The 24,107-nt window shown below is 41.7% G+C and overlaps 1 protein-coding gene across 1 annotated transcript in view; it reads right to left on the bottom strand.

Moving 5' to 3' along the window:
• LOC120918376 overlaps positions 1–23,693 on the bottom strand; it is a 67,225-nt gene extending 43,532 nt beyond the window's left edge. The window contains exons 1-40 of the mRNA XM_040329921.1: positions 23,649–23,693; positions 22,747–22,960; positions 22,504–22,647; positions 22,262–22,418; positions 21,277–21,304; positions 21,049–21,166; positions 20,862–20,954; positions 20,710–20,773; positions 19,413–19,511; positions 18,651–18,754; positions 18,383–18,529; positions 17,730–17,870; positions 17,491–17,640; positions 17,228–17,398; positions 16,804–17,110; positions 16,628–16,692; positions 16,441–16,528; positions 16,099–16,216; positions 15,735–15,858; positions 15,513–15,649; positions 15,178–15,433; positions 14,831–15,073; positions 14,539–14,715; positions 14,308–14,453; positions 14,074–14,164; positions 13,593–13,982; positions 13,383–13,509; positions 13,177–13,295; positions 11,683–11,879; positions 10,811–10,994; positions 10,553–10,718; positions 10,219–10,343; positions 9,130–9,438; positions 8,837–9,040; positions 8,624–8,749; positions 8,143–8,313; positions 7,950–8,054; positions 7,761–7,856; positions 7,508–7,660; positions 5,348–5,358 (exon numbers count right to left, since the gene is read on the bottom strand). Of these exons, the coding sequence (XP_040185855.1) occupies positions 5,348–5,358; positions 7,508–7,660; positions 7,761–7,856; positions 7,950–8,054; positions 8,143–8,313; positions 8,624–8,749; positions 8,837–9,040; positions 9,130–9,438; positions 10,219–10,343; positions 10,553–10,718; positions 10,811–10,994; positions 11,683–11,879; positions 13,177–13,295; positions 13,383–13,509; positions 13,593–13,982; positions 14,074–14,164; positions 14,308–14,453; positions 14,539–14,715; positions 14,831–15,073; positions 15,178–15,433; positions 15,513–15,649; positions 15,735–15,858; positions 16,099–16,216; positions 16,441–16,528; positions 16,628–16,692; positions 16,804–17,110; positions 17,228–17,398; positions 17,491–17,640; positions 17,730–17,870; positions 18,383–18,529; positions 18,651–18,754; positions 19,413–19,511; positions 20,710–20,773; positions 20,862–20,954; positions 21,049–21,166; positions 21,277–21,304; positions 22,262–22,418; positions 22,504–22,647; positions 22,747–22,947 (5,852 nt within the window). The 5' untranslated portion in view covers positions 22,948–22,960; positions 23,649–23,693. The remainder of the gene's footprint in view (positions 1–5,347; positions 5,359–7,507; positions 7,661–7,760; positions 7,857–7,949; positions 8,055–8,142; positions 8,314–8,623; positions 8,750–8,836; positions 9,041–9,129; positions 9,439–10,218; positions 10,344–10,552; positions 10,719–10,810; positions 10,995–11,682; positions 11,880–13,176; positions 13,296–13,382; positions 13,510–13,592; positions 13,983–14,073; positions 14,165–14,307; positions 14,454–14,538; positions 14,716–14,830; positions 15,074–15,177; positions 15,434–15,512; positions 15,650–15,734; positions 15,859–16,098; positions 16,217–16,440; positions 16,529–16,627; positions 16,693–16,803; positions 17,111–17,227; positions 17,399–17,490; positions 17,641–17,729; positions 17,871–18,382; positions 18,530–18,650; positions 18,755–19,412; positions 19,512–20,709; positions 20,774–20,861; positions 20,955–21,048; positions 21,167–21,276; positions 21,305–22,261; positions 22,419–22,503; positions 22,648–22,746; positions 22,961–23,648) is intronic.
• Positions 23,694–24,107: the final 414 nt, after the last annotated feature.

The raw sequence follows: 24,107 nt of genomic DNA, 5'->3' as shown, positions 1-24,107 counted from the left end.
TACAGACATCTCCCCCACTGTAATATCCACAGACATCTCCCCCACTGTAATATCCACAGACATCTCTCAAATGTAATATCTACAGACATCTCCCCCACTGTAATATCCACAGACATCTCCCCCCCACTGTAATATCCACAGACATCTCCCCCACTGTAATATCCACAGACATCTCCCCCACTGTAATATCCACAGACATCTCCCCCACTGTAATATCCACAGACATCTCCCCCACTGTAATATCCACAGACATCTCCCCCCTGTAATATCCACAGACATCTCCGTCCACTGTAATATCCACAGACATCTCCCCCACTGTAATATCCACAGAAATCTCCCCACTGTAATATCCACAGACATCTCCCCCACTGTAATATCCACAGACATCTCCCCCACTGTAATATCCACAGGGATATGGAAAATGATTATCGACATTGACACACATACAGTTGTATGCAAAAGTTTAGGCACCCCTGACAATTTCCATGATTGTCATTTATAAACATTTGGGTGTTTGGATCAGCAATGTCATTTTGATCCATCAATAACTGGAGGACACAGTAATATTTCAGTAGTGAAATGAGGTTTATATTGGATTAACAGAAAATGCGCAATATGCATCAAAACCAAATTAGACAGGTGCATAAATTTGGGCACCCCAACGGAAAAAATCAAATCAATATTAGTAGAGCAGAAATAACAGTCTCTAGACGCTTCCTATAGCCTGTAATGAGTGTCTGGATTCTGGATGAATGCATTTTGGACCATCCTCCTTACAAAACATCTCCAGTTCAGTTGGGTTTGATGGTTGCCGAGCATGGACAGCCCGCTTCAAATCACCCCACAGATGTTCAATGATATTAAGGTCTGGGGACTGGATGGCCATAACATTGTACTTGTTCCTCTACATCAGACATGTCCAAAGTCCCGGCTCGCGGGCCAATCGCGGCCCGCGTTCCGTTTTTGAACGGCCCGCTGAGTTATTTAGACATATATATCTCTTGTGCCCCCCGACGATCTCCCAGCGCCAGGGCCACGAAAAATGTATATGCTTTGGAACGGGACAGGGTGGAGGCGGGACGAATGCCGCCGGTGTCTTGTCGATCTGGTTCCCCTATCGAGATGGTTCCCTGCTTGACTGCGCAGGCGCAGACATAGCCCACGCGAAATCTCCAAACCTCGGGCGGCATCCAAGCTCATTGGAGGATGTTAAAAAAAGAGCCAGGAGGCCGAGCGAGCGCAGCCAGGAGGCCACTTAGAGCAAATTCCTCTTGCTACAGCTGCTCAGGTTCGGCGATTTCCGTCGGCTCAGATTGCGCCTGCGCAGTCAAGAGGGGAACCATATGGATAGGAGGAAACCATATCGTCAGATCACAGATCTCAGCTATTTACATATGAATGCTCCTGTTATTTACATATGAATGACGGTTATTTACATGCAAGTCATCTGTAAGTGAGTCATCTGTACACAACAATAGGGCAGAGCTGGGCAGCATTAGTAGCAGCAGTTCACACTGAGATATCAGGACACAGCACAGTTTAAACTGGGATAGTGGCAAGTATGAGGCAGACAGGGCCCAGGGCGGCTTCCCCTTTTGCCCTGCCTTAAAGACGGGCCCTGGACTAGTGGATTGTGCACCTTGATGACTCAATAAATGACTACCGTATTTATCGGAGTATACCGCTCACTTTTTGCCCTTAAAATCAGGGCAAAATCGTGGGTGCGCGATATACGCCGATACCCGCTTCCCGCACTGTGTTTGAACCACTCCGCCGACATATTACCGAGCGCAGTACACTTAGGTATAGTCGGGCAGGCTCGGCTCCGCTCGCGGTCACGTCCTATACATCCTTTACGCGAGAGGAGCCGAGCCACCCGAGTATACCCGAGTGTACTGCGCTCGGTATATGTCGGCAGAGTGGTTCAAACGCAGCGTGGGAATCGGGGATCGGCTGAAAAACACAGCGGGGAGGACACCAAGATGGCCGCCGGACCGGACAAGGCCGCAGATGGACGCGATGGACGCCGGGCAAGACACTGACGAGGGGCATCAAACTGAAGTATTCTTTTTTTTTTCAGGAATTTTCCTTCTAGGTTGGGGGTGCACGCTATACGCCGGGGTGCGTTATATGAAGATAAATACGGTAATTCCTGAATTGCTCTCTTCAGTACAAAGTGGAACATAAACTCTCATTACTGTTTTTTTTATTATTATTATTTTAACGTAAACCTTTCTTCAAAATAATCTTTTGTTGTAATGTATTGCAGTCTTTTCCTTCAGTAACATAGAATCTATGGCTATGGTCACCTCCAACCATCACACCTACAGTATCTCACAAAAGTAAGTACACCCTCACATTTTTTGTAATATTTTCTTCTATCTTTTCATGCGACAACACTGAAGAAATGACACTTTGCTACAATGTTGTGTAGTCAGTGTACAGCTTGTCTAACAGTGTACATTTTCTGTCCCCTCAAAATAACTCAACACACAGCCATTAATGTCTAAACCGCTGGCAACAAAAGTGAAACCCTATTGAGGCATCTGTGGGACATCCTCAAACGGAAGGTGGAGGAGCGCAAGGTCTCCAACATCCACCAGCTCTGTGATGTCATCATGGAGGAGGGGAAGAGGACTCCAGTAGTAACCTGTGAAGCTCTGGTGACCTCCATGCCCAAGAGGGTTAGGCAGTGCTGGAAAATAATGGCTGCCACACAAAATATTGACACTTTGGGCCCAATTAGGATATTTTCACTTAGGGGGTGTACTCACTTTCGTTGCCAGCGGTTTAGACATGAATGCGCTGTGTGTTGAGTTATTTTGAGGGGACAGCAAATTTACACTGTTATACAAGCTGTACACTCACTACACAATATTGTAGCAAAGTGTCATTTCTTCAGTGTTCTCACGTGAAAAGATAGAAGAAAATATTTACAAAAATGTGAGGGGTGTACTCACTTTTGTGAGACACTGTATATGTGTGTGTTTGTACGTATGGGTGTATGTGTGTATGGGTAGGTGTGTCTGTGTGTGTGTGTGTATAAGTGTTAATGTATATATATATATGTTGTGTGTGTATGGGTAGGAATGTTTGTGTGTGTATAAGTGTTAATTTGTATTTGTTAAATGTGTGTGTGTGTATATGGGGTGTATGCCATGTATGTGTATATGTATGTGTGTGTGTGTGTGTGTGTGTGTGTGTGTATATGGATGTCTGTGTGTGTGTGTATGGGTAGGTGTGTTTGTGTGTGTAGAAGTGTTAATTTGTATTTGTTAAATGTGTGTGTGTATATGGGTGTATGCTGTATGTGTATATGTATGTGTGTGTATATGGATGTCTGTATGTGTGTGTATGGGTAGGTGTGTTGTGTGTGTAGAAGTGTTTAATGTGTGTTATGTGTGTGTTTGTACATATGGTGTCTGTGTGTGTCAGTAGGAATGTTTGTGTGTGTATAAGTGTTAATTTGTATAAAAATGTGGGTGTGTGTATGCATGTATGTGTATATGTATGTGTGTGTGTGTACGTATGGATGTCTATGTGTGAATGTGCATGTGTGTGTATGGGTAGGTGTGTGTGTAGAAGTGTTAATGTTTGTATATGGGTGTGTTTGTACATATGGTGTCTGTGTGTGTTGGTAGGAGTGTTTTTGTGTGTATAAGTGATAATGTATGCTATATATATGGGTAGGAGTGTTTTGTGTGTGTATAAGTGTATATATGTGTGTATGGGTATATATGCATGTATGTGTGCATGTCAGTAACCATTATATCTCAGTCTTATTTTATTATCAGTCCAAAAAAAGGTGACTCACTTGATTACACACAACCACATCTTATTTCTTTAGCTGCTTGCCGCCCAGCGCACGCAGATATACGTCTGCAGAATGGCACGGGCAGGCAGAAGGACGTAAGCGTTGCATACCCGCGATCGTCTCACGGGGAGATAGAACGGGGAGATTCTAGTGTAAACACAACATCTCCCCGTTCTGCCTAGTGCACACTATCACTGATCGTATGTTCCCTGTCATCGGGAACAACGATCAGTGACGTGTCGCAGTAAGCCACGCCCCCCTACAGTAAGAATCACTCCCTAGGGAACACTGTGTACAAGTGGTTGAAAAGTTTTTTTTTTTACTTTTACCTACAGGTACTGTAAGCCTATAATAAGGCTTACCTGTAAGTAAAAAAAAAATATCTCCTAAACCTTTACGGTTTAGGAGATATTTCCCCTCGCAATGAGACGCTGAATGCAGCGGCGCATGCGCACAGGGGATTGTCGGCTTAAGGCCCGGCAGCCCGCCAGACCTTGCCAGAAAGAAGTCTCCCGTGTTCATGCACGGGAGTGGCGACATTGCGGGCTCCAGCCACTCACAGCGCTGGAGCCGCGATTCCCGGAAGACACACCGAGGCAACATGTCGGCTACCTTGACGTGGACCAGGTAAGTTACCAACGTCTTGTTCTAAGGTGAGTATTTTTATAATGAGCTAGTATGCTTATTATGCCTTTTCCCTTACAGGTGTAAAGAAAAAGAAAAGTCAGCGGGTTTACTACCGCTTTAACCCCTACAAGCGCCACCTAGTGGTTAACCCCTTCACTGCCAGTGACATTTATACAGTAATCAGTGCATTTTTATAGCACTGATCGCTGTAAAAATGGCAATGGTCCCAAAATAGCGTCAAAAGTGTCCGATGTGTCCGCCATAATGTTGCAGTCACGATAAAAATCGCTAATCACCGCCATTACTTGTAAAAAAAAAAATCATAAAAATGCTATAAAACTATCACCTATTTTGTAGACCCTATAACTTTTGCGCAAACAATCAATAAACGCTTATTGCGATTTTTCTTTTACCAAAAATATGTAGAAGAATACGTATCGGCCTAAACCGAGGGAAAAAAATGTTTATATATCTTTTTTGGGGATATTTATTATAGCAAAAAGTAAAATATATTGAATTTTTTTAAAAATTGTCGCTCTATTTTGTTTATAGTGTAAAAAATGAAAACCGCAGAGGTGATCAAATACCACCAAAGAAAGCTCTATTGTGGGGGGGGGAAAAAGAACATCAATTTTTGCTTGGGAGCCACGTCGCACGACCGCGCAATTGTCAGTTAAAGCGACTCAGTGCCGAATCGCAAAAAAAGTGGCCCGGTCATTTAGCAATAAAATGGCCTGGGGCTGAAGTGGTTAATAATTGCCAGAAAAAAATGAACGGAGACATTCAGATACTGATGATATTTTTATTTGCATCTAGAGCCTATAAAGTGGGTTTCATATTTACAAACACAGCTCATATTTTATGAACATCCTTTGTAAATATCTTCTTTTCGGTCCGTTTCTTTACTCTTCTGCCTTCTGCAGAGAAAAAAAATATATATGATTTAGATACAAAAATAATGCCAAAAACTTCTAGTCTTACAGTTCAGTGATTTATCATTTTGATTCTGGAGTTATATTGTAGGTGTATTTTGACACTGTATAAATTATGGTAAATAATCATCCTCTATATTACAAGGGTGTCAAACTAAATTTCATCACGGGCCGCATCAGCATTATGATTGCCCTCAAAAGGGCCGGTTGTATCTGTAAGATTAGATGTCCAGCGCATCCCTCCCATTACATTAGATGTCAAGAGTCCCCCCACCATCAGAAGTTGAGTCTAGACATGCAATTCGTTTAGTTCTAAATACATTTTTATTTTTATTTTGACAAATTCGCTAATTCCGAGATTTCAGAATTTCAAATTTTTTAAAATTTTAAAATTTCCAAAATTTTAAAATTTTTAAAATTTACAAATTTTTAAATTTACAAATTTTTAAATTTACAAATTTTTAAATTTACAAATTTTTAAATTTACAAATTTTCCAAATTTAGAATTTCCAAATTTTTCAGAATTTTGGAAATTCAGATTTTCGAATTTCGGAATTTCGAAAATTCAAGATTCAAAAAAAATTCGAAATGGCAACATTTGAAAATCTAAAATTCGAAAATTGAAAATGAGGAAATTCAATTTTGCCATTTTCGAATTTAGATTTTCAAATTTTAGAATTTCCAAATTCAGATTTTTAGAATTTCGAAAATTCTGAATTCATAAATTCGAAATTCGGAAATTCGGAAATTTGAAAATTTGAAATTTGGAATTCAAAATTCGGAAAATTTTTGAATTTCCCGAATTTCCGAAAAAGCAAAAAAACGAATGAAACGAAAGCGAAAAAAAAGAATTTTTTTTGGCAGTGCACATTTCTAGTTGAGTCCCCCACTCTCCCTTACATCACAGTGAACCCCCCGTTCCTTATACTGCTGCTGGGAAGAAGCTGGATGCATTGCTTGAAAGCAGAAAGTAAGGGTCTGGAGCAGGGGCGGATCCAGGGGGGGGGGGGCAATCGGGTCAATTGCCCCCCTCAGAAACTAGTGAGTAGGCTGTGCTGATGCCGACCTCCCATCAGGACAGGGCAATGGCACCGAAACTGACAGGCTCTGTGAAGAGACACAGAGCCGCAGCTGCAGGGGAATTCCACCCCTCCTCTCTTCCTTGAGCCGAGCATTCACCTGCAAATGCCTGCTCCTATTGGCTAAATTCAGAGCCAATGGCTGGGATACTAGAAGCCAGAGCATTATGGGACATGTAGTCTAGATACCAGCAGGCCCAGGATGATTCACTGAGAGGACTGCAGCCCCCAGCGTGCTGAGCGGGAGGAGGGGAGAGAAAGAGAGAGAAGGAGGACCATGAGGCTGTCAGGTGGAAGGAGCCAGTAACTCTATTATTATCCTCCAGGTAAGAACTTACCTCCCCTCCATCTGGCTTCTCCCACCCTGTCCTCCCCTTCCATCTGGCTGCTCCCACCCTGTCCTCCCCCTCCATCTGGCTGCTCCCACCCTGTCCTCCCCTCCACCTGCTGCATCCACCATGTCCTCCCCTCCACCTGGCTGCATCGACCCTGTCCTCCCCCTCCACCTGGCTGCTCCCACTCTGTCCTCCCCTCCACCTGGATGCTCCCACTCTGTCCTCCCCTCCATCTGGCTTCATCCACCCTGTCCTCCCCTCCATCTGGCTGCTCCCACTCTGTCCTCCCCTCCATCTGGCTTCATCCACCCTGTCCTCCCCTCCACCTGGCTGCATCCACCCTGCCCTCCCCTCCATCTGGCTGCATCCACCCTGCCCTCCCCCCATCTGGCTGCATCCACCCTGTCCTGCTCTCCCCCTGGCTGCATTCACCCTGTCCTCCCCTCCACCTGGATGCTCCCACTCTGTCCCCCCTCCACCTGGCTTCTGCCACCCTGTCCTCCCCTCCACCTGGCTTCTGCCACCCTGTCCTCCCCTCCACCATACAAATTGCCCGCAAATATTTTGGCAGTGCCCCTTCCAAGATTAGACTCTGAATCCGCCCCTGGTCTGGAGGAGGACCAGAGAGTTCTGGAGCTCTCCTGCAGCTGCAGGAGAGGTGTGAGGGCCACATGCAATGAGCTGGAGGGTCGGATTCGGACCGCTGGCCTTGTTTGACACCTGTAAGACAACTCTACTTGCCTTGCCAATTTCCCGGCTCTTGACTCTCAGTTTGTTGACCTGGGACTCAGCAATGTCAGCGCGCTCTTCAGCCTCTTCCAGCTCATGCTGGGTCTTCCTGAACCTGGACATATGTGTATTGGCTTGTTCCTCCTACAAGGAAAGTGATGTGATGGGAGGAGAGATTAATTATTTCAAAGGAAACTATGGACTTTTAAAGTCTAGAAATAACACCCCATAAAATTCTACTTACAGATTCCTCAGCCTGTCTCTTGTAGGCTTTGACCTTCAGCTGCAGTTTGTCTACCAGGTCCTGAAGCCTGAACACATTCTTCTTGTCCTCCTCAGTCTGTAAAGTAGAGAATCGATATGAGATATACTGTAGAATGTAAAGATCAAATAGAATGTTTCATCTTTAAGAAACCCGGTACGCGGTATATACCTGGTAAGACAGTTCCTTGACTCTCCTCTCATACTTGCGTACACCCTTGATGGCATCAGAGCCTCGTTTTTGTTCAGCTTCAAGCTCATTTTCAAGTTCACGCACCTAAAAAAAAGAAAATGATATCACTGTGTTAAACATGTTAAATACATATTCATTATTAAATACTGTAAATATATAAAAGACTGCTCACCCTGCTCTCCAGTTTCTGCAATTGCTTCTTGCCACCTTTCATTGCCAGTTGCTCGGCCTCATCCAGGCGATGTTGAAGATCCTTCACAGTCTGTTCAAGGTTCTTCTTCATCCTCTCGAGGTGAGCGCTGGTGTCCTGCTCCTTCTTCAGCTCTTCAGCCATCATGGCTGCCTATAAAATAAAAGAGCAAGCGCATTTACAAAGATCTTCTACATATTGGATCGACCAAAATATCTTCCAAAACATAGTTTGGGAAATTTGAGTTGACATATTGTTTTGAAAATGCAAACGTTTGAACTGTAGGTATAGAATTGGGTTTATTGGATTGTACGATATTTTATTTATTATTTTTTATGGTTGAACTTGATGGACTTGTGTCTTTTTTCAACCTGACTAACTACGTAACAAGCTGCAAATGGTCACATGAGACATGTATTTTATTACCATACTGTTTATTAATTATGAGTGAATTGGGACTTACATCTGTGATTGCCTTCTTAGCTTTGTCATCTGCATTTCTGCATTCTTGGATAGCTTCATCCATTTCACTTTGGAACTGAGAAACATCAGCTTCAAGCTTCTTCTTAGTGTTGATCAGACTGGTGTTCTGTTGGATAAAGATACCCAAACGTTGTCATGTGTTCTTCTGTTATTGCTTTATTCAGATTTGTTATGAACGATCCCTCATCCTTACCTGTGTATGTAGAAGTTGGACACGTTCGGTGACATCGAGCAGCTCTTGCTCAGCCACTTTGCGACCACGCTCTGTCTGTTCCAGGGCAGACCTCATCTCTTCAACTTCTGCTTGCATGAGATTGTTTCTCCTCTCCACAATAGCCAGCTGTTCCTTAAGGTCATCATTTCCTCTAATAGCATCATCAAGATGCAGTTGGGCATCCTAAATTGAAGAAACACAGTGGTGCTGATCATGATATTTTTGTAAAGCCACGAAAAGGGTAAGCATTCACGAGGGTAATTATTTTATACCTTGAATTGTCCCTGGATGTTCCTGAGCTGTTTCTGGGCCTCAGCTGCCTGTCGGTTGGCATGGCTCAGTTGGATCTCCATCTCATTGAGATCTCCCTCCATCTTCTTCTTAATTCTCAGCGCATCATTCCTGCTTCTGACCTCAGAATCTAGGGAAGTCTGCATGGACTCCAGTGCCCTTGTGCTATTTCTCTTGATCTGTTCAATCTCTTCATCCTTTTCAGCCACCTTTCTGTCAACCTCAGACTTCACCTGGTTCAATTCAAGCTGTACACGAAGGATCTTGGCCTCTTCATGTTCCAGAGATCCCTAAAATGTTACAAATTTGTAAATATGGAGATCTATGAAGACTCAGTGGTTCATGTATAGTGGCCATAATGTGTTTTTTCTTCACTAAAATGCAATATGGACACGATATGGCACTCATGATGTAGGAAATACACATATTATAGCAAATTAGGAAATTTTTAGTTTTGATTGCTAGTACAGTAGGGTGACCAGACATCCCCAGTTTCTGGGGACAGTCTCCGGATTGAGGACACTGTCCCCGGACCAAATCTGTCCCCGGTGTTGTCCCGGATTGGATTTGAACAGGGGCTGGGGCAATTTAAAAATGCAGAATTACACCCCCCCGCGCGCGCGCTGCGCTGCTCCTACTTGCATAGGGGGTGTAATTTGTTTCCATTATATGTGCCCCTTTCTGATGATCATGTGCTGGTCGAAGCGGAGGGAATTTTTCTTCAGTTTCGGGTGCATGCCCATTCAGCTCCGCTCGCATGTTCTTTTGCCTTGTCTCAAGTCCCGGCTAGCCGCCTGCCTGCTTTTCTCCTTGCCTTCCCTGGCGGAGTGATCTTCCTCCACTCCCCACCCAATAGTAGGTGGGGCCCGGGGAGTAAGACTTGACAGGATGTGAGGCGGGTGGCAGCGGGTAGAGAGTCGCTGATTAGCCACCAGTACTAGTAAAAGAAAATATATATGTCCCCGATTTCATTTAAAAAATCTGGTCACCTTATAGTACAGCAAACATTTTATACATAGAGCCCAAAATGTTAAAGGGTTTTAAAGCATAACAGTGTCCGGTCTGCCTACCTCAGCTTCTTCCAGTGCTGATTGCAGGTCAGATTTTTCCTGCTCAACCTGTTTCTTGGCTTTCTCAATCTCATGGATGCTCTTTCCAGACTCGGCAACTTGCTCTGTCAGATCTGAGATCTCCTCTACAATCGTAAAAAAAATACCATATTTTGCCATTGTCAGATTAAAGACCTTCAAACCCCACTTTTGCGCAAACAAAAATATATATCAAAACAAATTCAGTGCTGGTGGCCAAAATGACAAAGAAAGTCGCTTTATATAATAATTACGTTCCAAAATTATAGTTTCTTTGCTCCCCCCCCCCCTACATTTAATGCAAAGATGGACTTACGTTGGAGGTTCTTGTTTTCCCTCTTCAGTGTCTCAAGCTGGTCGAGTGCTTCCTCATAGGAGTTCTTCATCTTGAAAACTTCTGTGCTGAGACCTCTAGCTTCCTTTTGAGAAGCTTCAAGTTCAGCCTGGGCCTCCTCAAACTTCTGCTTCCATTCAGACAGGACCTATTTAATGCAAAATGATATTTTTTTATTTCACATGTTCAGACCACTACACTTACATCAAAATCTTCTCTTGCTTCAATTTTTTAGCACACCTTGTCAAAGTTCCTTTGCTTCTTATCCAGAGCGTTACATGCTGAGTTGGAACGTTCTACATCAACCATGAGATCCTCTACTTCACATTGTAGTCTCTGTTTGGTCTTTTCCAGAGAAGCACATTTAGAGTTGACAGCCTCAATTTGTTCCTCAGCCTCCTGCAGACGCTGGGCCAGCTTCTTCCTGTTATGTAGGAGATGATATTATATGAATGCTTAGAAAAATTATTTGACATTGCAAAGATAAAGTTGCTTATCTGTGGATGTCAGAATTTCACATTATTCGAAACTAATATCATTTCCACTGGTGGAAACTTGAATAACTTTAACTCTAATGCTGCGTACACACGATCATTTTTCGGCATGTAGAAAAAACTATGTTTTTCCAACTTCATCATTAAAACGACGTTGCCCACACACCATCGTTTTAAAAAAATGCTCAAGCAAAGCGCGGTGACGTACAACACGTACAACGGCACTATAAAGGGGAAGTTCCATGCGGATGACGGCACCCTTGGGGCTGCTTTAGCTGATTCCGTGTTAGTAAAAGATGATTTGTGCTTTTCTGTCTGTTACAGCGTGATGAATGTGCTTGCGCAGGTTTTTAACGTCATTTTTTACAATCCGAATAACGACATCATTTAAAACATCGTTAAAAAATCCAGCATGTTCGGAAAAAAAATTGGTCGTTTTTCAGAACCCGAAGAATGATGTGAAGCCCACAGACGATCATTTTAAATTACATTTTTTTTAAACAACGTTTTTTTATTGCCGAAAAATGATCGTGTGTACGCGGCATTATTAAATTCACATTGAAGGATACTATTCAAAATCCTTCACATCACTTATTTTAAGAATTAACAGAATCTTACTTGGCCTCTTCCAGTTCCTCTGTGCGCTGGATGGCATCTGTCTCATATTTTGTCCTCCATGTAGAAACCTCACTGTTGGCTTTGGAAAGTGAACGCTGAAGTTCACCCTTGGCTTCCTGTTCCTCTTCATATTGCTCCCTGAGAAGGTCACAGTCGTGGCGGGCAGACTGGAGTGCATGAGCGAGTGCATTCTTGGCCTTGAAGGTAAAGGGACATTTTATAAATGTAAGACAAACAGTCTTCTATTATAGCATTAAAAATAACTGACTAAAAATGATGAAAGAATAATGACAAGTATGTAAGGTTTAGCATTATTTACAAGCATGACATACACAATTCATTATGTGCATTCAAAGACTGTTTTTCTGCATTAACGTTTAGATTTGCAGCCTGTATCCAGGTATAATTGTATATATTGTAATAGTAAATATTAGCCCGGTATGAACCAACATACTGCTCACCTCCAGTACTGTGCCCTGCCCCCCTCTACAGTTAGGCACCCAGATATTGGTGCTATGAGATATTTTCACACGCCGAACAGGGTAGGTATTTACTGGTTAGGTAATGGTTAATGGTAGGATTAGGTTAAGGGCAAATGGTGGGTAAAGGTTAAGGTTAATGGTGGTGTCCAGTGTGCTCCTGTTCCTTTAAGGGGGCTTGGGCTGCCTCTAGGCCCACCTGCCCCTCATCTATCTATTTAATGCATGTGCTTCCATTGTGAAGGCACTTATAAATTAAGTAGTGTTAGGAATGCAAGCTATACACAGGGTGCCGTTAAGAGGCCTTGCAGCTTATGCATGCGTTTGCAAATGCGTGCTAGCTAAACCTCTGTTTTTAACGCAGACTGTTGGACAGATTAATTGGGTTGGTTGGCAGACTGGTTGGTGAGTTGAGCTATGGAACGTTCTGTCTTTGTCATTCATGCATTTGCCCTTCCATGTGCTCCTTGCTGTGAAGGCCAGTTATAGGTGGGAGCAGGGGCCATTTGTTAGTTATTGAGGTTAATGGTAGGGTTAAGTTAAGGGCAAATGGTGGGTTAAGTGTTGTCTTCTCACAGTCTAGTCAGAGACCGAAATGCTGTTCTAAATTTCAAAGAGCCCATATAAGAGCAATTTACCACATGGGCTTCTATATGGGAACATCATTAATAATTGTGCTCCAAGTCAACATGAGCCCTGGGAGAAGTCTGACAACGACACTAAGCAATTACTAGCATGAAAGTTTCTGTGAAAAGCTGCAACACAAGCTGTCTGAATTTAATGATGGGCAGAGGTAGGAAAGGCTTACGTTGATAATGAAATCATATTGTATGTGCTGGGTATTTTACCAGTTAATTGAATTCCTAAAGGTACCATAGCTAATTTTAGTGAATTGTCCTAAGCACACCAGTCATAAAAACTTGACTTTTGGTCCTTATCATTAAAACATATTTTTTCAAAAGCATATACTTAAGAGAGTATTTCAGATTTTTTTTTTTGTCTATGGCCAAAGTACCTTGGTCTCCTCCTCAAGCTGCCTCTTCAGCTCCTCCGTTTGTTGGGTGAAGGCTTGTTTTCCTCTAGAGAGTTGAGAGACAAGAGCTTCTTTTTCCTCTAGTTGACGGCCAAATTCACCTATTTCATAAGAATAACGGTGTAGTTAAGCATATTTTTTGAATTTGTTATGTGTCATCTTTTTTACTCTTGGCATTCAAAAATTACCATTTTCTGTATGAAGACGTGCTCTTTGAGCATTCAAGTCATTAATTACTCTCTGATGCTCCTCTTCTTTGGTTTTAGTTTCACTGTATTGGTCCTCAAGAGTTCTGCACATCTTCTCTAAGTTGGCCTACAAGGTAAATCAAAGTCATTATTTTCAGTATTCAGAATTGTATTGGTTGGCAATAACAACCGATGTAGTATTTTATTTACCTTAGACTTAGAGACAGTATCCATGTTGCTGGCAAGGTCATCAATCTCCATCTTCAGCTCACTCTTCTCCTTTTCCAATTTCTGCTTGACTCTTTGAAGGTTGTCTATTTGTTCTCCAAGTTCAGCTACACTATCAGCGTGCTTCTTCCTAAATGCTGAAGCGGTGGCTTCATGCTGCAAGGTGGCCTCCTCCAGGTCTCGTCTCATTTTCTGGAATTCTGCTTCACGTTTCTTGTTCATTTCAATCTGAGCAGATGTTGCCCCTCCAGCTTCCTCCAGACGCTCGCTGATCTCTTCAAGCTCTCTGGAAAGGTCTGAGCGTTGTTTCTCAGCCTTGGCACGAGCTGCTCTCTCTGCCTCTATTTCTTCTTCAAGTTCCTCAATGCGGGCCTAATGTTAACACAAATTTACGTTTTCTTATAAAACAGTTGATAGAAAAAGCACAAAGTTGGTATTGTCACGTTTGTTGGAAAAAATCTACCTGAAGCTCTTTGATTTTTTTCTGCAATTGTGCACCCAAGGCCTGCTCATCTTCAATTTTACTTTGAAGCTGGCTAATTTCAAATTCCTTCCTGTTAAGTTAGAAGACAGACTTATGTGAGACTTCAAGGTATAAAAATGGTGCACAAAACAACACAAAATCTAAATCATACACAATATCAACAGGAGGACATGGGACACCCAGTTCCTTACATATCTTATTGGAATGTCTTACTTTTTAACTTTTTCATCCAGCTGTTGCCTGTCATTTTCCAGGTCCAATGTTGATTCCTGAGACAACTTCAGATCACCCTCCAGCTTCCTCTTTGCTCTCTCCATGTCCATGCGGAGCTTCTTCTCTTGTTCAAGAGATCCCTCCAGCTGCAAGAAAATAAAACTTGTTCAAACTCGTGACTTTTCTATATAACTTTCAGCACCAGTATATATTTTGTATACTTCCACTTACATCGTCTACTTGCTGCTCCAGCTTGGTCTTGGCCTTGGTCAGAGTGTTGACCTTGTCCTCTTCTGCTTGAAGATCATCCAGAGTTTGTTGATGGGCTTCTTGAAGGGCTTTCTTTTCTTTAGAAAGTTTGGCAATGTTTTCATCAAGAACAGCCATTTCTTCAGTGAGGTTCTTAACCTATATTTCAGATTATATTTACGTGTTATTACCCAAAAACATTAGCTGCAAATAACATAGTTGGGTAACTCTTAACTATTGATGTTGAAGAGTACCAAGTAGAAAATGGAAATACCTTGTTTTCTGTAGCATGCTTCTCTTTCTCTACTTTGGCCAAAGTCAGCTCAAGATCATCAATGTCCTTTTTCAGCTCAGAACACTCATCTTCAAGTTTCCTCTTTTTGGCAGTCAGCTCTGCATTTGATTCTTCTTCATCTTCTAGCCTCTCATTGGCCTCCTTGATTTTGGCCTCCAGTTGAATCTTGGCTTTGATGAGACCCTCACACCTTTCCTCTGCATCTGCTAGGCCCTCACATTCCTGGGAAGTACATTTAATTATAGGTATAAATTGCTTATTCTTAGATTGTGTATCATGCAATGCTTTTTGATCTGAAGCATTATTATTAATGGGTAAACACTTACAGATGCAACTTGGAGCTGCAGGTCATTCTTCTCTTGCATGATGGCTACCATTTTCTCTTCAAGCTCCTTCTTTTTTGCCTCTGACTTAATCAGAGCCTCCTTTGTCTTCTCAAACTCTTCCTTCATGTTGGCCATTTCCTTCTCAGATTCAGCGCTCTTCAGCAAAGGCTTGATCTTGAAGTAGAGTTTCATCCATGGCCAATGCTTGACATTCATGAAGGAGCGGACATTGTACTGGATGGAGAAGATGGACTCTCTGGAACAAAATGTAGCACTCAGATGAGACATATCTGGTTTAAAAATTGATTAAGTTAAGAACAAGAACTTTAAAGTACCTCCTCTCCATCATCCTCCTGAACTCGACCCTCATGAGATATCCTCTGCAAATGGCCTGAGTAGCAGTAATCAGTTGTGCCAACTTATCATCTCGCATCTCCTCAAGAGTACCCAGCAGACCAGCTTTAAAGAACACCTATAGATCAAGTCAAATAAAATAATATTATATTGTTTTGCTTGTACTATTTGATTACCTAAAACTGCACAAACTGTAAAAATACCTTAGTGTGTCCAAATTTGTACTGTGTATGGTCAACATCAATGGATCCAAGAAGCTTCTCAGAAGCCTTTTTGCTGTCAATAAACTGGCCGTCTGGGATGGCACTTGCATTCAGGACCTTGTAACTGTATTACAAAGAGTAACACTTTTGTAAACTAAACTAAATAGAACTTCCTTAACTTCACGGGAGCATTCAGAATCTGGTGCAGCTGTACATGGTAGCCAATCAGCTTCTAAATTTAGCTTGTTCAACTAACCCTTGACAATAAAACCTGGAAGCTAATTGGTTTCTATGCAGAGCTGCACCAGATTTTGCACTCTCCAGTTTTAGTAATACCCCCCTCGGTGTTAGAAGTGGCCCATACCGTTGTTTGAAGTCACCGTAGATGATTCTGCTGGGGAAGCCTTTCCTGCAGATCCTGATGCCCTCCAGCACACCGTTACACCTGAGCTGGTGCATGACCAAATAATGATCCATAACACCTAAAGATAAAAAAATTTAATTGTTAAAGAGAATCCACAGTAAAAAAAATTCTCAGGTTGAAATGTGTAATTTTTATTTTAACAGATTTAAAATTGTAAGTTGGTGCATAATAAAATGATGAACCATAATATCTAAATTAAGGAATAAAATGTGAATCAATATTTTAACAGGAATTTTTATGGATTATGTTTCCTATCAAATAAAATAATTTTGTTCAGCTGACCTGGGGTCTTGGTTTCATTGGGGATCAAGCAGCGCACAAAGTGAGGGTGAGTGCTCCTCAAGTTTGACATCAATTTGTTCAAATTCTCCTGTGGGGTGAGCAGTGATAATTGTATCATTAAAGTTAAAGAAATGCACTAAACTATTGGTATTCTATTTCATAATTTTTTTTTTTTTTTTATATTTACCCTGAAAAGAGCAGACACAGTCTGGAAAGAGGAACCCTTCTTCTTGCCACCCTTCTTTCCACTGTCTGGAAAAACAAAAAATGTAAGGTACTATACTGTATAATAAGACTGACTAGGATGCTGTATAGTGATTAACATGTTAAATAATTCCAGCAGATGATGAAACCATGTAATACCTGATTCAACATTATGGCCAGTATACAGGAAGGATAAGAGTTTTACTGAAGACTTCTGGTAAAGCTGAATGACACTATCATTCAATGGATCCTTATTCTTGTCCAGCCAGCCACTGATGTTGTAATCCACAGTTCCAGCATAGTGGACCAGGGAGAAGTGAGCGTCAGCTTTGCCTTTGCCAGGTTTGGGTTTTTGGAAGTTGTTGGACTTGCCCAAATGTTGGTCATACAGCTTGTTGGTGAAGGAAGTGTCTGTTGCCTTGGGGAACATGCACTCCTCTTCAAGGATGGAGAAGATACCCATAGGCTAAATACAAAACAGTAAATTTTAAAGAAACTTGGTACTGCTGAAGCATATTACTAATGACATTAGTGCTCAAAATATGTAATGGTACTGCCAATTGCCAATTTCTATATTGTATACCTTTTCAATAAGCTCAATGCAGGCAGCCAAGTCCATGCCAAAGTCAATGAACTCCCAGTCAATGCCTTCCTTCTTGTACTCTTCTTGTTCCAGCACAAACATGTGGTGGTTAAAGAACTGTTGCAGTTTCTCATTGGTGAAGTTGATACAAAGCTGCTCCAAGCTGTTGTACTGTTCAAAAGAATACAATATAATGAGTTAACTTCATCCAATGAAGACAAGTACATGACAAATACATTCATCAACCAAGTCATTTTACTCACATCAAAGATCTCAAAGCCGGCAATATCCAAGACGCCAATATAGTGCTGCCTTGCTTGTTTGGTGTCCAGCTGCTGGTTGATACGAATGACCATCCACAAGAACATCTTCTCAAAGACAGACTTGGCCAGGGCACCGACATTGTTGTATACCTAAAGATCAAAGATGACAATGAGGCTTCTGTTTTATCCATTTAAAAAAACCCCAAAAATATATACGCCAGCAAAAATGTGAAGTTTACCTGCTGGACAGTTTGGCCTTTGGTGACAAATTCATTTCCGACTTTGACCCTGGGGTAGCACAGAGCTTTCAGGAGATCAGCTGAGTTGAGGCCCATTAGATAGGCAATTTTGTCAGCCTCTGAAGAATAGTAATATTCAAACAATAGAGATTATGTTCAAAGAGCATAATAATAAGTATAAGCGCTCTGTCTTTTTTGGTACATTACTAAATAAACCGACCTTAGTACAGACTGATGAAACGCAGCAAGTATAAAATTTTTTTTAGTGCTAATAAAGGATTCACTTTAAATCTGAAGTTTTGCTGATTCCCCTCCTCCCTCCCTTCTCTGCTGTTAATAAAAACACTTTTTTTAGGGAGCTCCTACTGCGCCCGCCCCCCCCCCCCTTTTCACCACCCGCAACATCCTGGGACACCTTTAGAAGAATCCGGGGACCATTCATAGAATGCACAATGCACAGTGGGGAGCTGGCTGTGAAGCTGCAGGGAGTCACAGCCGGCTTTCCACAGTCCACATGGCTGCACCAAAGACAGACGAAGAACCGTCCCGGGTGAGGACATCGCTGGATACCTGGACTGGTAAATGTCCCTTTTTTAAAAGTCAGCAGCTGCAGTATTTTTATATTTTTTTTTAATGACCGAAGATGCTCTTTATTTCTCACCTTCTGTGCCGTCGGGCTCAGCCTGCTCCTCTCTTTGCTTCTGCTTGAACTTCATGTTACCGTAGTGCATCACAGCGCCGGTCATTTTGTAAATACCGTTCTTCTCGTCTGAGTTGAAGCCCAGGATGTCAATGGCACTCTGTTTAACAAAAACTCAGTAAATTAAATGTCTCCCTGACTGTAACACATTAATATATACACTACATTTTGGTAAATCAAAGTGTTAAAAATATAATGTTCCAGAGATTGAGTCCACTTACATCGGTGGCCATTAATTCTTCTTGATCGTCTATGCTGGCCACGGTGATCTCACCTTGGCTGACAAAGTGGAAGTCATAGGGGTTGGTGGTAATCAGAAGCATGTCTGAAAGAAGGAAGGGATGCAAGTTTTTTTTTTTTTGCCGACATTACGGTCATTTTAACTAATAACCAGCCTTGAGAAACCTGGGTTTTTTCTTAGTATGATTTTAGGTCCAACTTAAAGTTTAAAGGTTTACATCCCAGATCACAATTCACCAATTCAGTGACAATTCTCTATTCCTTGTCAACATTTTCTGATGTTTACTTGTATATATCCTTCAGATCTGATCTGTCACTTTATCCGTTTTCATAAGACCAGTCCTTCCAAAATTCATTTACCACATTGGGTTGTATTATACATTTTCTCAGAGTTGGTTGCAGTGAAATCTTTGCACTCGGGTTCCTAGATCTGCCAAGCTGCTTTGGACCATATAATCACTCTCCTTGTTGGATACTTACGTTAAGGAAAAAGTAGCAGCAGGAGTGAGACTTCAGAGCAGAACCAAGAAATCTCCCCCCAATAGATTTAAAAAGCAGGGTTATTATTCAGTCTAGCCCTCCACAGAAACAGACTTTTATTTGATGGACTTTTATGTTTTTACACAAAGAGGTTGATTGATTGATTGATTGATTGATTGATTTAATGGATTTATAATGCGCCAAATACTGACCCGTCAGGGCAGTGTCTAATTAACAAATACGTATTCCTCATCATCACTTACCGATCAGTTCTGGCCTCTTGTTGGACATGATCTGGTAGAAAATGTGGTAGCTCCTCTCAGCAGACAACTGGAATGTTACTCTGGATTTTTCCAGTAGATCTAGAACAATCAATAATAAGGTAAGGTCTCATGAGGTAAGATTGTCATCATACAACATATATATTTGCCTCCCTAACTTTGGTCAGCCATGTACCACAATCATGATATTTGTCAGGTCTATGAACTTCCTGTAATTATGCTGTTTGGAATTTTGGTAAAAAGAGTAAGTGGGCATTATCTTCCACCTTTCAGAAGGCTAGCAGCAAAATAGTTCAAATATACCGTATTTTTCGGCGTATAACACGCACAGGCGTAGAACACGCACCCTAACTTTAAGAGGGAAGTTTCAGGAAAAAAACTTTCCACAGCCCCCTGCGTATAACACGCAGGCACAGTTTACCCTCTATTTTCAGGGTAAAAAAAGTGAGTGTTACATGCCAACAAATACGGTACTCACAAACAGGGCCGATCCTAGGCAGGGTGCACTGCACCCTGGCGCCTGCAGAGGTGGGGGCGCCGAACATCTAACAGACTCTCTAACAGGAGCCCTCTCTGTGTCCATCACAGAGGCCCCCCTCCAGGTCCCAATAAGGTACTCTGCTTCTCTTCCTGTATGTTGTTTATTGTTAAGAGATCATGTAAGGATCCCAGGTTAATGAAGAAGGGGAGCATCTCTGTGGTTGTGTCATTGCCATAGAAACATTTGTAAAGGGGAGGAGTTAGGAAAATGAAGACGCCCGTGTAGGGGCGCCAGAAATATTTCTGCACCCAGGCGCCTGTGACCCTAGGATCAGTCCTGCTTACAAATCTTGCCACCTAAACAGTGAGCATATTGCCGCACAGGTAATATTCCCATGTTTATGTCTTCTACTAGATAGGTAAAAAGGAGACCACATGTGTTTGATCTATGAATTAAGTCTCCTCCTGTCTGGGAAACAACATAAAACTCTTCCACAGTGGATCTATCATAACTCTTTATATAGTAAACCTTTAGAGATTATCCCTAGATTTTGGCCAGTGAGTGAGATATCACAGGATCGGCACAGTACAGTGCATCTGCCCCCAGCTTGCAGGCAAAAACGCTGGTACGACCAATCTGGTATGACCAGTCTGGTATGGTTTGGAGAGAACAGAGTAGAACTGCTTGGTGGAGATACCAACAATGACCTGTTTCTAGATCTCCTGACTCCCTTTTCTTTTCTTTAGAGATTGACCATCCCTGTTTTTACAAGTAAATTGTTTCCCCTACAAGACTTACATGTCTCAATATCAGCAGAGGACAGTTTTCCTGTGGTCCCAAAGTGGATTCTGATGAATTTACCCTAGACCAGAACAAGACATACCAGTCAACTGGCAATTTTCTTTTCAATTCAAAAGGAGAAGTATAAGGTTAAAATAGGTCCAACTTACAAAACGGGAAGAGTTGTCATTCCTCACAGTCTTAGCATTACCAAAGGCCTCCAGCAGTGGGTTGGCCTGGATGATTTGATCCTCCAGATTTCCCTATAAAGGTATAAAAACACAATTGTTTCCTACTGTTTGTTCTATATATTAGCATCATTTTTAATGCCTAGAAGACCAAAAGGAAGCTACAGACCTGGATTTTTCCAGTTTGTTGTGGCTCGTCCTTCTTTTTCTCACCAATAGCTGCAATTGTTGCAAAGTACTGGATTACACGTTTCGTGTTGACAGTCTTTCCGGCACCAGATTCTCCACTGTGGGTTAGAAAGAGGTAACAAAAATGGAATAAAAAATAGTTTTCTCTTGCACAACTCATGTTTACAACATAGAGCAACCTAAATTGAATTATTTATTTTAAACTTACGTAATCAGAACAGACTGGTTTTCACGATCTGTTAACATGAAACAAGGTGAAAGTAAACATTACAAACCCATTAGATGCAAATATAGCATGTTAATCTATGTGAGAGCTCGCTGATTAATATGTTATGTTATGAATTTTCCACTTTTATTGTACATATTGTACTTTCTTTTTCTGGGGTTTGCATTGTAATACTGTAGCCTTTTAAAAAGGTCTATGTAATGATTTGAGTTAAACATCTAGAGCAGCCATTCTCAACCAGGGTTCTGTGGCAGCCTAGGGTTCCTCCAGAGGTTGCTAAGGGGTTCCTTGAGCTGTGGCTGATTGACCTCTCATTTGTTGGTTCCTATATAGATCCAAGTCCAAGTCCTAACTCAGAGGCGATCGGCGCCATTTGGAAATGGTCGGAAAGACTCTGAAATACGCTGTTCCCGAGCCTTTACGAGGTTTGTCTAGGTCAGCCGAGCTGTACTCGGGCCTTTCTGTGTGTTCCCGAGGCTCTCCAGCGCCCCCCACCTCTGGCCACATGTGGTATTGCATGCCATTGAAGTCAATGCGGAACAAATTATTTTCATTGACTTTGAAGGGGAAACTCGCTTTGATATGCGAGTACTTTGGACTACGAGCATTCTCCTGCAACGGATTAGACAGGGGTCTAACGTAGGGCACTACACAACACCAATAGTCTTTTTAGCTGTCTGTAAGTTTGGCATTCTGACTAAAACTGTAAAGGGGCATTCTTACCAGTAGCAACCAGTGCAAGGGACATTTTTTCCACTGACCCTGATTAAATAAATTTAGCAGTGTTTCCCTGAGACCTGCAGATAATTCGAAGGGTTCCTCTGGGGTAAGAAGGTTGAGAAAGGCTGAAATAGAGCATTTTGTTTTCTATCTTAATGAGAGGTTTACATCTGGCAACACTTCCAGAAAGTACTCTATGTATATGAATCTACTGCTATCTGTTAGCAAGTAAACCCCCAGTACTCACCAGTCAACATGGCCTGATAGGCGTTATCAGAGATGGAGAAGATGTGTGGTGGGGCCTCCTGACGCTTCTTTCCTCTGTAGCCAGCAACCACCTTGGGGTCATACACTGGCAGCCACTTGTAGGGGTTGACTGTGGCGCAGAAAAGGCCAGAGTAGGTCTGCAGAGATCATAGAAAAACTTAGTGACACCGGGATTTTGTCATGGAGTCAGATCCAGAGCACTGAGCTGGCTGAGAGACTTACGTAGATCATCCAGGCTGCATAACGCTCTTTGAGGTTAAACAGGACAGATGGTTCGTTCAAGTGGGTCATCATGGCCATGTCTTCAATCTTGTCGTACTTTGGAGGGTTCATGGGGAAAATTTCATCTTCCTTCACTGTTGCACTCTACAGAAAAGCACCGGGCAATAAAAACATGACGGTATGCATTTTTTACAGATTATATCAAATATAACCCAAGCTGATAATTTGATTTTTCCAACTTACGGACATGTCTTCTTTCTTTACGGTGACCTTTCCACCTTCTCTGGCGGTGACAACGCCTTTGACGTACATTTGCTTGGGGTCAATCACAAAGACATTTGTTTTGGCTTCAAAGGGGCGGGTCTGATCTGCAATCCTCTCCTTATCTGACTTTCGGAGGTATTGGGCAGCATCCCCAAACACAGCCATCTCCCCATCACCCATGGCTGATGGCTTTCTGTATGGAGGAAATAAAAGTGTCAGCTTCTAACAGGACAATAATAGGTGTATTGGGGCCCCATAAAAAAATCATTAATGAGCCCTCGTGTCCCTTTATCCTTCATGGCAAAGCAATTCCTCTAGTTAGTACGAATCAGAACAAAAGAGGTCCCAGCATTTTATACATTATTTGTATTCAAATGTGTTAGCCAAATAATATTGCTCTACATGGGGCCCATAGCATGGTGTACTACAGTGGAACCTTTGATTACAAGAATGCTTGTAATCCAAAGTACTCGCATATCAATGTGAGTTTCCACATTGAAGTCAATGGAAACGAAAATAATTTGTTCCGCAATGACTTCAATGGCATGCAATACCGCATGCGGCCAGGGTGGGGGGCGCCTGAGAGCCTCGGAAACGGCCAGAGGACAGTTCGGCTGACCTTGGCAAATCCTTATTGGACAATATTCACAGATGCACCAGTTTTAGTAAATTTTCCCCTATGTCATCAAAGCATTGTTATTTCAGAAAGCTTTAAAGGGAGTAACATTTTATTTAATATTCTGCTAACTCCTTATTCTATGACTGTTGTTAAAACATTTGTGATGAGATTAATTGTATGAAATCTAAAGAAATTGTAATTTATTAATTATTTTAAATACATGGGAAAAAAATAGTAAACTTTGAAGAGGCAATGTACCAACCTTGTGTCCTTCTAAGATGGAAAAATAAAGTTCAATGAATTTCAGCTATGGAAGAAAAAAAAAATATTACAGCATTAAAAAAAATGGCAAATTGATTTCTATTGTTTCCTACTTCTTATTTATTCACTTCTCTCTCTTTCTGTCTTTTTTTCTTAGGCCAAAAATGTTTTAATTAAAAAAATGTATAATTAGCATTGAATTATTGTTTAACCAAGAACTATTTTAAAAGTATTTTTATATCAAGTCACCTTTTACTGCGTCTGTAATTATTTAACCTGATCATTTTTAGTTACCGAATTTAATTGTACTCAAAGACTGAATTTCTAAACTTAGGTAACTAAATTATTTATTTATAACATTTATAATTAGCATTGAAATATTGTTTTTAACAATTTTAAAGGTATTTTTATATCAAGTCACGTATTGCTGCTTCTGTAATTATTCAACTTGGTAATGTTT

Source organism: Rana temporaria, chromosome 12, assembly GCF_905171775.1.
Source record: "Rana temporaria chromosome 12, aRanTem1.1, whole genome shotgun sequence".
NCBI lineage: Eukaryota > Metazoa > Chordata > Amphibia > Anura > Ranidae > Rana > Rana temporaria.
The sequence above is the reverse complement of the archived record's forward strand: the minus strand, read 5'-3'. Positions and strand labels throughout refer to the sequence as shown.